The 14197-nt window shown below is 49.5% G+C and overlaps 1 protein-coding gene and 1 non-coding gene across 2 annotated transcripts in view; both read left to right on the forward strand.

The window, feature by feature from the left end:
• The first annotated feature begins 909 nt into the window (after window positions 1–909).
• Window positions 910–14197, forward strand: part of LOC107115491 (isthmin-like) — a 45663-nt gene continuing 32375 nt past the window's right edge. Inside the window, exon 1 of the mRNA XM_015417214.1 lies at window positions 910–1006. Within this exon, the coding sequence (XP_015272700.1) occupies window positions 910–1006 (97 nt within the window). The remainder of the gene's footprint in view (window positions 1007–14197) is intronic.
• TRNAP-GGG lies at window positions 2683–2754 on the forward strand. The gene has a single exon. It is a non-coding gene; the product is annotated as a tRNA-Pro (tRNA).

A 14197-nucleotide genomic window follows, 5' to 3' on the forward strand; every position in this document is an offset into this window, starting at 1 on the left:
TAGAGTAGGTCAAATTGATACTTTGCAGGCCCTTCCTTCCGCATACAACTCACTTCCGGTCCGGCACCTTTAAAAGTTCCACTGTCTTCCTTTCGCTAATGCCCGTCTAGGAATTCAACTTCCTGGATGTTTCACACGGACCTCTTTCTTTGTGACACCAGCCTGCTCTTCCCACGCTATTGTTCGTGAGTTTCGATTTTACAGTTGCGCACACGGCTCCATCTTCACCACAGGAATGTTAAACAATAAGCGTTTTTACAGTTTTTAAAGGCTTCAATCAACTTTTTTCTCTCCGGAATCGGATTTCTGGGATTTACTATTCATTTTCCGCTCAACCGCTTAATTCAAATTGACTCCAAACTCAGTTCAGGTAAGCGGCACGTTTTTGTTATCTAGCACGTTCAAAACGGGTTTCGCATTGTTTCTTTTAACTCACAGTTGTTGTCCTTCTTCAAAGAAGTCTGCTGACGAAGAATTTATGCCGGTAATCCGGCTCGATCGGCCACTATAGAGTTGCTTGGCACTTGCCTTCTTCGTGGGAGGAGGTCAAAGCCCAATTCAGCTTCTTCCGAAGCTGGATTACGCCAACCTCACACTCCCTCTAGGGCGCTGCTGCCTGCTTGTCCCCCCCCCTCGCTGGGGAGTGATGCGTTGGGCTGTGTATTGCCCAAACTGTCAAAAGTGGCCGTCGCTCGCTTCGCACGATCGCGAAACGCTTCAGTCCTCCATCTTAGCCAGACCGGAAGCCCTCCTCACAACTCTGACTGTCGAAACGTTTTTTTCCTAATATCCAGCCGGTACCTTCCCGCCCTTAATTTAAACCCATTCTTGCGCGTCCTGTCTTCTGCCGCCAACAGCACCCTGCCCTCCTCTAAGGGACAGCCCTTCAGATACTTCAAGAGAGCCGTCATGTCCCCCCTCGACCTCCTCTGGGGATGGAGAGAAGGAATAAAGAAGGAAGAGTGGTCCTTTGAAAGTATCAGCGGGATACAGGTGGAGCAGCAAGGTTTTCTGTTGCTTTGTGCTTCCCTCTCTTCCTGCAAGAGCTGGGTAGTGCTACAGAACACAGTGGGAGTTCCACGTTTAGACATCACATTATGTTGGCGTTTTAATCTGACCACGGTTTATCAGCTGTGGTCTATTGTGACATCTGGCAGGGATGTCATGCAGGGAAGCAAGAACTGCTTTTTGGGGATGCGGGCACCGGGGTCTACCAAACGATGCAGGAATGCCGCGATCGGCATGTCTTTCCCGCTCGTGCGTGCCCAGCGAGGCATTCATTTCCGTACGTCCTGGGCGAAGAAGTCAGAAAATGACAGTCTGACTTCAATTTCAGGTCTAAACATCTCAACGAGGTCAGATGACTAATACCATTTCTTGGAAGTTCCGTGTAAACTATTGGCAGTTGCGTACAACACTGATGGGCAATTTTTCATTTATCCATAACGAACTGCAGACTATCTCCTGGTAACGTTTAAAAGCCGTTGTTCTTGTGGGTTTGGCGTTTTGCAAAATAGCACACTGTACTTTCGACAAAGAGCACTTTTGTTTTTTGGAACCGCTCGTGGAGGCCTCTCGGCCGGCCGTCTTTCTGTTTGTCTCTCCAGCCGCCATCTCAACAAAGGGTGACGGCTTCATGCATGCTCACGTTGTGGAAAGGCAACTTGGGTTAAAGAGACTATATATCGTCACAAGTACAGCCGCATTGTCCGGGGGAAACAGCAATGTTACGTTGGCCAGCAGCCTTCTGGGATGGTATTAATTTGCATCTCTTCCGTAGCCCTCCTGTACGGATGAACTCCCAGAGGGTGGCCACAGCTGCAACTTTCCCAGTGTTGAGAAAACGGGTTGTACGAAGGTGATTGACTTTCTGACTGACAGCATGTGAACGTTTATGGGACCATCGGCACAACACAGGGTCTTTAGTCTGCAAATCCCAGAAGCTGGTTTCTATGCAGAATGGGGGCTCAATTGCTCCCTAGAGTTGCCAACTTCCAGGTGGTGGCTGGAGATCTCCTGGTTTTTTTGTATATATGTTTGCCTAGAGGCAGACAGCTGGGCTGTGGTCAGTGTTCCCTCTAAGCTGAGTTAGTGTGAGCTAGCTCATGGTTTTTTAGCCTCCGGCTCACACATTTCTGTCTTTGCTCAGGAAGGACGGCTCCAGAGCAGTGTTCCCTCTAAGCTGAGTTAGGGTGAGCTAGCTCACAGTTTTTTAACCTCCGGCTCACACATTTCTGTCTTAGCTCAGGAAGGATGGCTCCAGAGCAGTCTTCCCTCTAAGCTGAGTTAGTGTGAGCTAGCTCACGGTTTTGTAGCCTCCGGCTCACACATTTCTGTCTTAGCTCAGGAAGGATGGCTCTAGGGCAACCTCATTTATGCAGTAGCCAAATCATTCGCTCACAACTTTAATGCCAGTAGCTCACAAAGTAGCATTTTTGCTCACAAGACTCCACAGCTTAGAGGGAGCATTGGCTGTAGCTCAGTGGTAGAGCCTCTGCTTGGCACGCAGAAGGTCCCAGGTTCAATCCCCAGCGTCTCCAGTCAAACAGTCTGGCAGTAGGTGATGTGAAAGACCCCTGCCTGAGACCAGAGATACCAGAGAACCACTTGATCTTTTTGTGGATGAATGGGGCCCGTCAAATTCACAATTCCCTGCTCCCCTCCCATAATACAAGAAGGGGAGGGGCTGTGGATCAGTGGTAGAACATCTGCCTGGGATGCAGAAGGTCCCAGGTTCAATCCCCGGCATCTCCGGTTAGAAAGGATCAGGTGGGATGGGATGTGAAAGCCCTCTGCCTGAGACCCTGGAGAGCTGCTGCCAGTCTGAGTAGACGATATCGACTTTTATGGACCAAGGGCGTCTGATTCAGTGTAAGGCAGTTTCCTGTGTGTTTCACAGCTCCAGGCAGGATTCTGCTATCTCAATGAGTTTCTCGTGGCGGGGATCTGCAAGCAGTCTGAATCGGCCCAAGAATCAACAGGTGGGCCTTCTGGGGTGTTCTGATGTGGGCACCAGTGTTCCCTCTAAGCTGAGTTAGTGTGAGCTAACAGTTTCCGAGCCTCCGGTTCACACATTGTTGTCTCAGCACAGGAAGGAGGGCTCCAGAGCAAACTAACTTACACAGCCGCCAAATCGCTCGCTCACAGCTTTAATGCCAGTAGCTCACAAAGTAGAATTTTTGCTCACAAGACTCCACAGCTTAGAGGGAGCCCTGGTGGGCACTAGCCAAGCCCGCCTTGGTCACACGCATGCTGACGGCCAGCCACACATGCATTGATCCACGTCACAGAATTCCAGGAGAACACAAGCCCCACTTGGAGGTTTGCTTGAGGTGGCCCAAACACCGGTTCGATTCCCTTCGAGCGTTAGAGGTTGAGATCCGTCTTCTTCCAGCTCTGTGGGTTACCAAGGCTACACCAGTAGGGACGGATTCTTCACCAGAGAACAAATCCAGAACCCACTTGTGAGGTCGGCTTAGAACCTGGTCAGTTGGGAGCCCAGTCCAGATTGGTCAAGCGACGGTTGGGCCAGCATCTAACAGGGCAGGAAGACTCAACATTATAGTTTATTAAATGATAAATGGTACTACGTCAATAGGACAATGGGGAGGAAAAGTCTAGAGCTGAGACCAGACTAGTGGCTGAGAAAAGGGTAAGGTAGATTCTCTCTCTCTCTCTCCAGGTGGGGGAGGCACAGACACAGATGCCATCGGCAATAGTTTATTAAATGATAAATGGTACTACCTCAATAGGACAATGGGGAGGAAAAGCCTAGAGCTGAGACCAGGCTAGTGGCTGAAAAAATGGTAAGGGAGATTCTCTCTCTCTCTCCAGGTGGGGAGGCACAGACACAGATGCCATCGGCACGGACGGGAGGCCAGAGAGATTGGCCTGGCCAAGGGGGGAGGGGAGAATCCAAAATGGCTCCCTCTCGGGTGGTGAAAACATTCTCAGAAATCCGTTACCTCACGTTAGGTATTCTCAGAAGGTAGCCGGGTTCTCCTGATCTGCTGTTATACTGCAGATCATGTTTGATGCTGCTGTTGTTGTTGTTGTTGTTCAGTCGCACAGTCGAGTTCGACTCTTCGCGACCCCATGGACCAGATCCCGGCTAGACGTCCGGTCTTCCGCCGTCCTCTGAAGTTGGCTCAATTTCATGTTCGTTGCATCTATGACACTGTCTAACCATCTCATCCCCGTCTTCTTTGACCTTCAATCTTTCCCAGCATCAGGGTCTTCTCCAGTGAGGGCTCCCTTCTCATTGTACCGTATCATGTTTGATACGGTACAATGAATAAACTCTTGGTGGTTTGGTGCCCTTTCAAGGTACCCAGTAGTCTAGGGCAGGTCACCTTCCTCTTGCTCAAGCATAAAGCTGGTGCCAGTCTTTGGGGATTATGTGCTGTTCCCCCCCCCCGCCTGGGATGTGCCTCTGAGGTGAACAGATTGCTTTTGTACTGGATTCACCACCACCCCAAACCCCACTGGACCTCCTCTCTGGTCTTCCCGAAAGCTACTGGCTCCACCCCCTAACCCAATAGGGCCTGCTTCAGGTTACCAACCTCCAGGTGGTGCCTGGGGATCCCCTGGAATTACAACTGACCATTTCCCTTGGAGAAAACTGGGGATCCCCTGGAATTACAACTGATCATTTCCCTTGGAGAAAATAGCTGCCTGTGGCATTATACCCTGATGAGGTCCCTCCCCAAATCCCACCTTCGCCAGAACCCACCCCCTCAAATCTCCAGGAATTTCCCAGACTGGAGCTGGCGACCCTAGGTGGCTTACAAAGTAAATCATAAGTTATCAATATAAAAGCAGGAGCCATTAAAAACCAGTCATTAATAGAAAAACCTGCATTAAAATATCCACAAGACAGACTCGAGGCCAAAAGTAGAGCATAAAACAGCTAAAAAGATAGCTTTTCGTGTTGCTTCGGCTTGTTTTGCTTTTCCGCGTGTGTCTTGCTTTATCTCTGGCGTATCTCCCTGCAGATTTAAAATACAGGGTTTTATGATGGAGATAAACCAGTGTAATATTGAATCGACCACTAGAGGGAGCAAATTCATGCAGAACAGACTCCCCCCACCAAAGCAAGGAAAATGAGAATTGGGAAAAAGCCCAACGTTGCATGGATTTAGGAAAACGGAAAAGAGAGAAGTAATAATAGAATCACGGAACAAGATTAGAAAAATGCTCGGCTGTCGAGGTCAGTAGTCCGTGGACGGCATCTGGATTAAAATCCACCACTTTGCTTGGTGAGGAATTGGTGCTGCAGAGAAATGCACTGCCAGGACATGTAAGTGACGCTTCCTCTTGCTGTAGAGACACCAGAGAACTTCTTGAACTTTTTGTGGAGGAACGGGCCCTGTCAGATTCACAATTCCCTACCCTCCCAATACAGGAAGGAGAGGGGCTGTGGCTCAGTGGCAAAGCATCCCAGGTTCAATCCCCGGCATCTCCAGTTGAAAAGGACCAGGCAGGAGGCGATGGGAAAGACCTCCACCTGAGACCCTGGAGAGCTGTAAACAGGGGCTGTGACTCAGAGGCAGAGCCTCTGCTTGGCATGCAGAAGGTCCCAGGTTCAATCCCCGGCAGCATCTCCAGTTAAAAAAGTATCAGGTAGGAGGTGATGTGAAAGTCCTCTGCCTGAGACCTTGGACAGCTGCTGCCAGTCTGAGTAGATGATATCAACTTTGATGGACCAAGGGTCTGATTCAGTGTACGGCAGTTTCGTGTGTGTTTCACAACTCCCGGCATGATTCTGCAATCTCAATGAGTGAGTTTCTTATGGTGAGGAGCTGCAAGCATTCTGAACCATAGAAGGTTAGAGTTGGAAGGGACCTTGCAGGTCATCTAGTCCAACCCCCTGCACTCTGCAGGAGCAGAGCCGAAAGAGAGCCCTACAACAGTCAGCTGAAGAACCAGCAGACGGGTCTTCTGAAGTGTTCTGATGTGGACACTAACCAAGCCCACCTTGGTCAAACGCACGCTGACAGCCAGCCACACATGCATTGACCCACATCACAAAATTTTCCTTCCCTGAGGAAAATATGATGCAAATCATGCATATAAAGTGACAAGTCTGTAATAATAATTATTATTTACTGAAGACATCTGTAAAGTGTTTAGGCTTTAGAGGGGACAAGGTCTAGATGGAATCCTCTGTCTGGGGCATGTGATACTCTGTCTTCTTGGTGCTTGGGGGGCAACAGTGGGAGGGCTTCTGGAGTTCTGGCCCCACTGGTGGACCTCCTGATGGCCCCTGGGGTTAGGGCCACTGTGTGACACAGAGTGCTGGACTGGATGGACCATTGGCCTGATCCAACATGGCTTCTCTTAGGCTATGGGGACATGAAATGCATCGCTTCCCCCCACCCTGATAATATTGAACCATGAGGAAGAACTCTGAATGCTAGTCTAATGGATGCAGAATTGAGTAAACGCATCTCAGATCTCTATCTTCCTTTTTAAAAAAAAAAAGCCAAACCAAACAACAACAAAGGCTTCTACTTGTATTTGCTTTTCTTCTGAAAAATGCTGTCAGTGTGTCCTTGTGTGGTACTGAGTCTGGCAGGGAAGCAAAGTGTAGACTTACTGAAATGAATTTGGTTCTAAGTTTAAAAAAAAAAGGAGACATTGCACATTTATGAGCTCAATTAGTAATATAGCTGTCACTTTTTATTGCCTTCGCCATCTGCTAGTGCCCCGGCCTTTTCAAACCTGGTAGCCTGAACCATGGAGCCCCATGATGTGTGTTTATTAGAAGACTACTTCCACAGGGTCCAGGGGGGCTTACTTGGGAGTAAGTGGGCCCAGTTTTGCAGCCTCACAAAGCAGCCTTATGCGGGGTAACTGTGTTTTATCTTTCGCTCTTTCTCTTCTCTGCTAAGTTCTCTCTTTCCTTTCCATTTTTTTTTAATCTGTCCATTTTCTGTGCCTCTCTCTTCTTTAGGGAGGGGGAAACCTAGACAAGAATTTTTAAAGGTAGGACTTTTTTTTTTAAAAAAAAGAATTTTTAAAGGTGCACCAGTTTGGTGCAGTGGTTAAGTGTGCAGACTGTAATCTGGGAGAGCCGGGTTTGCTTCCCCACTCCTCCACATGCAGCTGTTGGTCAGTCACAATTCTTTCAGAGCTGTTCTCTCAAGAGCAGTCCTCGAAGGAGCTCTCTCAGCCCCACCTACCTCACAGGGTGTCTGTTGCGGGGAGGGGAAGGGAAAGGAGATTGTAAGCCGAGTGAAGGGCAGGATATAAATCCAATCTCCTCCTCCTCCTCCTCCTCCTCCTCCTGGTACCAGTGATCCCTCTAAGCTGAGTTGCTGTGTGCTAGCTCACAGAATTTTACCCTCTGGCACACACATTTTTGTCTTAGCTCAGGAAGGAGGGCTCCAGAGCAAACTAATTTACGCAGCAGCCAAATCGCTTGCTCACAACTTTCATGCTCACAAAACTCCACAGCTTAGAGCAGTGATGGAGAACCTTTTAGAGACCGAGTGCCCAAACTGCAACCCAAAACCCACTTATTCATCACAAAGTGCCCACACGGCAATTTAACCTGAATCCTGAGGTTTTACTCTAGAAAAAACAACTCTTACATTAACTGAAGATGATCCAAACAAAGTAAGGAAAGCTATCCCAAATGCTTTCATTGACTTAAAATTATTTGGCAGACACTTTAATGATGGTCTGGGCCTGGCTGGGGCGATGGCACGCGTGCCCACAGAGAGGGCTCTGAGTGCCACCTCTCTGGCACCCGTGCCATAGGTTTGCCACCACTGGTTTAGAGGGAGCCTTGACTGTTACCCATGTAGGTAGTTATGCCATATGTGTAAATTTCAGAAACCAGGGCTTGGATATTGGAAGGAGCCGGTGTGGGGGTCAGGGGATGTCTCTAGGGTGGAATGGCTGGGGAGCAGAGGTTTTGGGGAGTTTTATTGACATCGATCGCCCATAGGGTGTGCAGAGCATCAGTGAGTTGCCTCTCGTTCTAAAACCAAGCACTTGGCCACGGAGGCACCATTCAGCATGATTAGAAACCACCAGCTGTTGCTCATTTCTGCAAATTCCAAAGGTCTTTCTTTAATTGAAGGCCCCAACCTTTGGAGACCAGATGCTCCCTCGGAGCGGGGCCGTCCTCCCAGCATCAGGAGTATTTCTAGCAGAGCTGGTTTTCTGGCAAGATGCGCTCGCAGCTGTTCGCAAATTGCACTCTGGGTCATATCGTTAATTACTACTAAGTGATTAGCAGTTCTGCAGATCTGCCCGCGTTTCATGTAAATCCAGCTCTTGGAAACTCCCCGCCGCCACCGCTCAAGAGTTTTCCTCGAGGCAGATCTCGCACACCCCGATGATTACAACTGTTTCAAGCGGCTTGGTCCAAACGGCAACCTACACCCCGAGGAGAAACCACCGTGCCTCAAAAGACACTTATCGAGCTTTCAGACAGATGGGCGATGGGGGGGGAAAGATTGGGACAAATTAGGGTGTGTTGAAAAAGGCGAGGGCAGCCCAGATAGCCTGTCTTAACTGGAGCTTGTCAGATCTCAGAAGCTCAGCAGGGTCAACCCCGGGTTGCTGCTTGGATAGGAGACCACCAAGGAAGGCCAGAGTTGCTACGCAGAAGCAGGCCGTGGCAAGCGTGCGAGCGTCTCTTGGGATCAACAGGAGTTGGTTGTGACTCAACAGCACATTCTTCCTAAGCATCAGGGCTTTTTTTGTAGAAAAAGCCCAGCAGGAACTCATTAGCATAATAGACTCATTAGCATATTAGGCCACACCCTGAGATAGCAGCTTATTAGCATATTAGGCCACACCCCCACGCTGCCAGAAGTGTGGTCATCCAGCCACACCCACCTTTTGCTTCTTATTCTATTTACTTTGTTTGTTTTCAAAACCCAGGGCTTTTTTTGTAGCAGGAACTCCTTTGCATGTTAGCTACACACCCCTAATGTAGCCAATCCTAATGGGTTTCTGCTGTTGGGTGTGGCCTATTATGCAAATGAGTTCCTGCTGGGCGTGGCCAACTCAGGAGCCAACCGGAACTCCGTTTCTGTGCGTTCCTGCCCAAAAATGGCCCTGCTAAGCATACAAGAGAGTGTTCTCCACGTTGGGTGGTGGACAGTGCCATCAACTGACCGTTGACTTCTGGCAGCCCCATAGGGTCCTAAAGGCAAGAAAAGAACAGAGGTGGCTGGCCATCGCCTGCCTCTGCATGGCGGCCCGGGACTTCCTTGGAGGTCTCCCATCCAAATACTAACCAGGGCCAACCCTGCTTAGCTTCTGAGATCTGACGAGATCAGGCTAGCCTCGGCCATCGCGACAAGGGCTCTCCGCGTCTGGCCTGCCATAATTCAGTGTATTTCGGTATGAAGCAGGGACGGGGATTTAGTTAGGTGGCAGCAAAAGAGATTTAGGGCCAACGTCAAAGGCTCGTTTCAGGGGGGGAGGAAGCGGTGTCTTGCCACAGGGCGATTCCCCTCCGCTGCCGGGTGGCTGAAACCGCCACTAACTGCCACGAAGCACCGGAGTGGCTGGAACCAAAGACCCGCCTTAACACAACAGCTATTCCACCCTGTGGAAATGCCAAAAACGTACTGCTCCTGTAAGCAATCTGGGGTTAGAGCTGTGAAAATGGCAAACTCTGTGTTAGGGATTGTTAGGAAAGGGATTGAGGATAAAACGGCCGATATTGCAGTGCCCCAGAAGGGCGGGGTGTAAATCCAATCTCTTCTCTTCTTCTTCACAGATTTAGAAAAGAGACGACTAAGGGGAGACGTGATAGAGGTTTATCAAATTATGCCTGGGGTGGACGGAGTTGACAAAGAGAACTTTCTCTCCCCAAATGTCAGAACTTGAGGGCATCCAATGAAGCTGATGGGCAGTAGGTTCAGGACAGACAAAAAGAAATACTACGGTTTTACACAGAGAGTGATTAAAATGTGGAATTCCCTGCCAGAAGAGGTAGTGATGGCCTCAGGAATAAACAGCTTGAAAAGGGGATTAGATAGATTCATGGAGGATAAGTCTATCAGTGGCTCCTAGCCATGGTGACTAACCCGCTGAATCGCAGAGCCAGGAGGCAACATCAGGGGACGGCCTCGGCCTGTACACCCTGTTGTTGGCCGTCCAAAGGAACAGGTTGGCCACTGTGTGAGACAGGATGCTGGGCTAGATGGACCATAGATCTGATCCAGCAGGGCTTTTCTTATGTTCTTATGTCCATGCTAAAATGTGATTAAAATAGTTTCAGCGTCCATTTACTGCCAAGGCTTTGGCTTTAGGGCATCAAATCTGTTCACACCACTTTTCACCGCGACATAGAATGTACATCTGCCTTCACCCTTAGAAGGGACCATCTGACCATCTGTCTTCACTCTCCGTGTTGATGGGGCCCGTGGGGGGGGCACTTTTTTCTCCCGGGGATAGTTTTTTATGCTTCTAAGTGCGCGTCCTTCGTTAACCTCAAAGCATGCGATGGCTCCATGGAGCTGCAGCGTCTGCAGATGTTAAAGCGTCTCCGTAACAAGGATGGATTAAATTTCTTGTTGTGAATGAAGTCGGTATTACATGCAGCCGATCTCAAGCTTTATTCGGTCCATGCAGTTCAGATTGGAAACCAAAGAGTTCAATAGAGTTGTGCCCAGCTTGTTTAGGGATTCCAAGTATTATATTAAAAAAGTAAAGGTTCCCTTGCTCGAAAGCCAGTTGAATCCGACTCTAGGGTTGCGGTGCTCATCTCCGTTTCAAAGCCAAAGAGCCAGCGCTGTCCGAAGACGTTTCCGTGGTCATGTGGCCGGCATGACTAAACACCAAGGCGCACGGAACGCTGTTACCTTCCCACCAAAGTGGTACCTATTTATCTACTTGCAATTTCTTGCTTTCGAACTGCTAGGTTGGCAGGAGCTGGAACTAGAGACGGGAGCTCACTCCGTCATGCGGCAACTCGGGTCTCGAACTGCTGAACTACCGACCTTCCACAGCCTGCAGTTCAGCATCTTAACCACTTGAGCCACCGCAGCTCCTAAGTATTATATATCGGTATATAAGTATTATATACTGATGTATTATACAAAAATTAAATGTTGTGATAAAAGATACGGGGGGAGGGGGGGAGGGGGAGTCTGTTTTTCAGTGAGTGGATTTTAGGGAAGGGTATTCAGATTTGAGGGACTGCGGTGGCTCAAGTGGTTAAAATGCTGGACTGCAGACCGGAAGGTTGGTAGTTCAGGAGTTCGAGACCCGCGTGCCGCATGACGGAGTGAGCTCCTGTCTCTGGCCCCAGCTCCTGCCAACCTAGCAGTTCGAAAGCAAGACATTGCAAGTAGATCAATAGGTACCACTTCAGTGGGAAGGTAACAGCGTTCCGTGCGCCTCGGCATCTAGTCATGCCGGCCACATGACCACGGAGAAGTCTTTGGACAGCGCTGGCTCTTCAGCTTGGAAACGGAGATGAGCACCACATCCCTAGAGTCGGATTCGACTGGCTTTCGAGCAAGGGAAACCTTTACTTCTACTATTCAGAGTTGAGGGGAGCCAGTTATAGATAGCAGTAGTGTTTTACTTTGGCCTTTGTTTCTTGGACACGAAATTTTAAACTTTTTAGGTTCTTGTTTTGGGGGGAAATATATATATGCAGCCCATGGAATGCTGAAGTGCATAGCCCTAGTTAATAACGTCATCACTTAGTCGGTGGGAAGAAACGATGTATCCCAAAGGGCCGCGAAGAGTCGCCAAAACGTTCCGAGCGTTTTTTTAAAAAGCGGTAACCACAGTGATGTCTTTAAAAGAAGGAATGCCCACCTCATGGGGACCCTTTCAAGGTGCCCCCCCTTGTTTGTTGCTTTTATTTTGCTTTATTTCTCAAAGTTGCAGCGCCGCCTGATTGTACGCGACGTCCTATAAAGAAGATCTATGCCCGCGATCGCTCTTTGAAAAGGGACGGCGGCCGCTCTCCCGTTTAAAGGGAATGCAGTCGAGCGGTAAATGTAGGGAGCCCGCTCTTTTCACAGGGACTGTATCGGAGCCAGCGGACGGTCTTTGATGTTGTCACAATAGAGCCCAGAGTACGAGGGCCAGAAGAATGTCGGAAGGAGGCGGCATTCATTAGTTTTGAAGCCAGGGGGCTTCTAATGTGTGGCAGAACTCTGGCTTTCCTTGCTTGCCGGGAGGGCCCCGTTTGCAGGATCACACTTCTCGTAAGGCCCTCCGGTCCGGGAGTCTGTGGGTAAACATTTCATTATAAACCAGCTGCTCTGGCAGGGTTGCCGCATCCTCCGTGGCCACCGGTGGGGAATGGAGGGGGTACGGTTGCCAGCTACAGGGGGGGACATTTCCTGGAGATTTGTGGGTGGAGCCCGGGGAGGACGGGGACCCCAGTGGGGGACAAGGCCACAGAGGCCACCCTCCAAAGCACCCTTTATTTTCCCAGGGGAACTGATCTGTGTAAGTCTGGAGATGAGATGTAATTCTGGGGGGGTCCCCAGGTCCCACCTGGAGGTTGGCATCCCTGTGCTCTAGCAGCCTAAACTGTACAGGCCGTGGATTACGGGCTTCATAAAGCCAGACCTTTCTTTTTCCACTTCGGGCCTCCTCTTTGAGCTGGCTAGCCAGGGCTCTTTCAGAAAAACTAGGCAAGAAGGCCGTTTGGAAGCCAAGATGCGTTCTTTGCCGGTAGCTTTAAGTTGTCAAATAACTAATCAGGGGGATACCAGCTTATTCTCTGGAGCAGTTTTGAATGATCTGTGTCCGATTGCGGGCGTTTGTTTCGATCTGAAAAGTTGCGCACGGCTAAGGAATAACTTGCAAGAAATGATGGCTCTCAAAACCCGTTTCAATGGTTGTTTTGCTCCAGTCAACGTGTTTCTTGTCTACTGCAAACAACATGGCTCCCCTCTGAAACTCGTAGGCAGGTGAGGTAGAAAAAGCCCAGCAGGAACTCATTAGCATAATAGGCCACACCCAACAGCAGGAACTTATTAGCATATTGGGCCACACCCCTGACAGCACAGCTCATTGGCATATTAGGCCGCACCCACATGTTACCAGAAGTGTGGTTATCCAGCCACACCCACCTTTTGCTTGTTATTCTGTTTACCTTGTTTGTTGTCAAAACCCAGGGCCTTTTTGTGTAGCAGGAACTCCTTTGCATGTTAGGCCACACACCCCTACTGTAGCCAATCCTAATGCATTTCTGCTGTTGGGTGTGGCCTGTTATGCTAATAAGTTCCTGCTGGGCATGGCCAACTTGGGAGCCAGCCGGAACTCCGTTCCTGTGCGTTCCTGCCCAAAAATAGCCCTGATTCTGTCTGATTTGCAGACGGGAGAATGAACTTTGGCTACTTCATCAGTTGTATTTTCTGTTCACACTGAAGTATCAAAGCCAGTTTGGTGTAGTGGTTTAGGAGCACGGACTCTAATCCGGGAGAACCGGGTTTGATTCTCTGGTCCCCCACATGCAGTTGCTGGCGTGACCTTGGGTCAGTCACAAGTTCTTTCAGGGCTGTTCTCTCAAGAGCAGTCCTTGAAAGAGCTCTCTCAGCCCCACCTGCCCCACAGGGTGTCTGTTGTGGGGAGGGGAAAGGGAAAGGAGTTTGCAAGCCGCTCTGAGATTCCTTCGGGGAGTGAAGGGCGGGATATGAATCCAATCTCTCTTCTTCTCAAAAGGTTGTGCGTAGAGTCCCTCTTGTTAGTGGTGCCTGTGTGTATACATCAAAAGTTTCTTGCCCACAAAATATAGAAAGGTGGACCAAATCGGCTGTCCTGCTGATGTGTATTTTGCAGGCAAAATTGCTATTCATGTACAGGTGGGTTGGTTAATGAGCAGCATCATTCGTGTGTATCTTGTATAGTGAATTGATTTCTGAGAACACATTACAACATATGGACCTCCTGATGGCCCCTCGGTTTTGGCCACTGTGTGACCCAGAGTGTTGGAATGGGTGGGCCACTGGCCCGATCCAACATGGCTTCTCTTATGTTCTTATTAACACGTGGAATTCACTGCTGCAGGAAGTGGCGGCAGCTACAAGCATTATGCAGGATGGTAAGAACCATAGAGCTGGAAGGTTAACCCTAACCTCCAAGGTCATCTAGCCCGACCCCCCTGCACAATGCAGGAAATTCACAAATACCTCCCCCCGCACACACCCAGTGACCCCTTTCCAATGCCTGATCCAACATGGCTTCTCTTATGTTCTTA

This window comes from Gekko japonicus, unplaced genomic scaffold, assembly GCF_001447785.1.
Source record: "Gekko japonicus isolate JY-2015 unplaced genomic scaffold, Gekko_japonicus_V1.1 scaffold3517, whole genome shotgun sequence".
NCBI classification, from domain to species: domain Eukaryota; kingdom Metazoa; phylum Chordata; class Lepidosauria; order Squamata; family Gekkonidae; genus Gekko; species Gekko japonicus.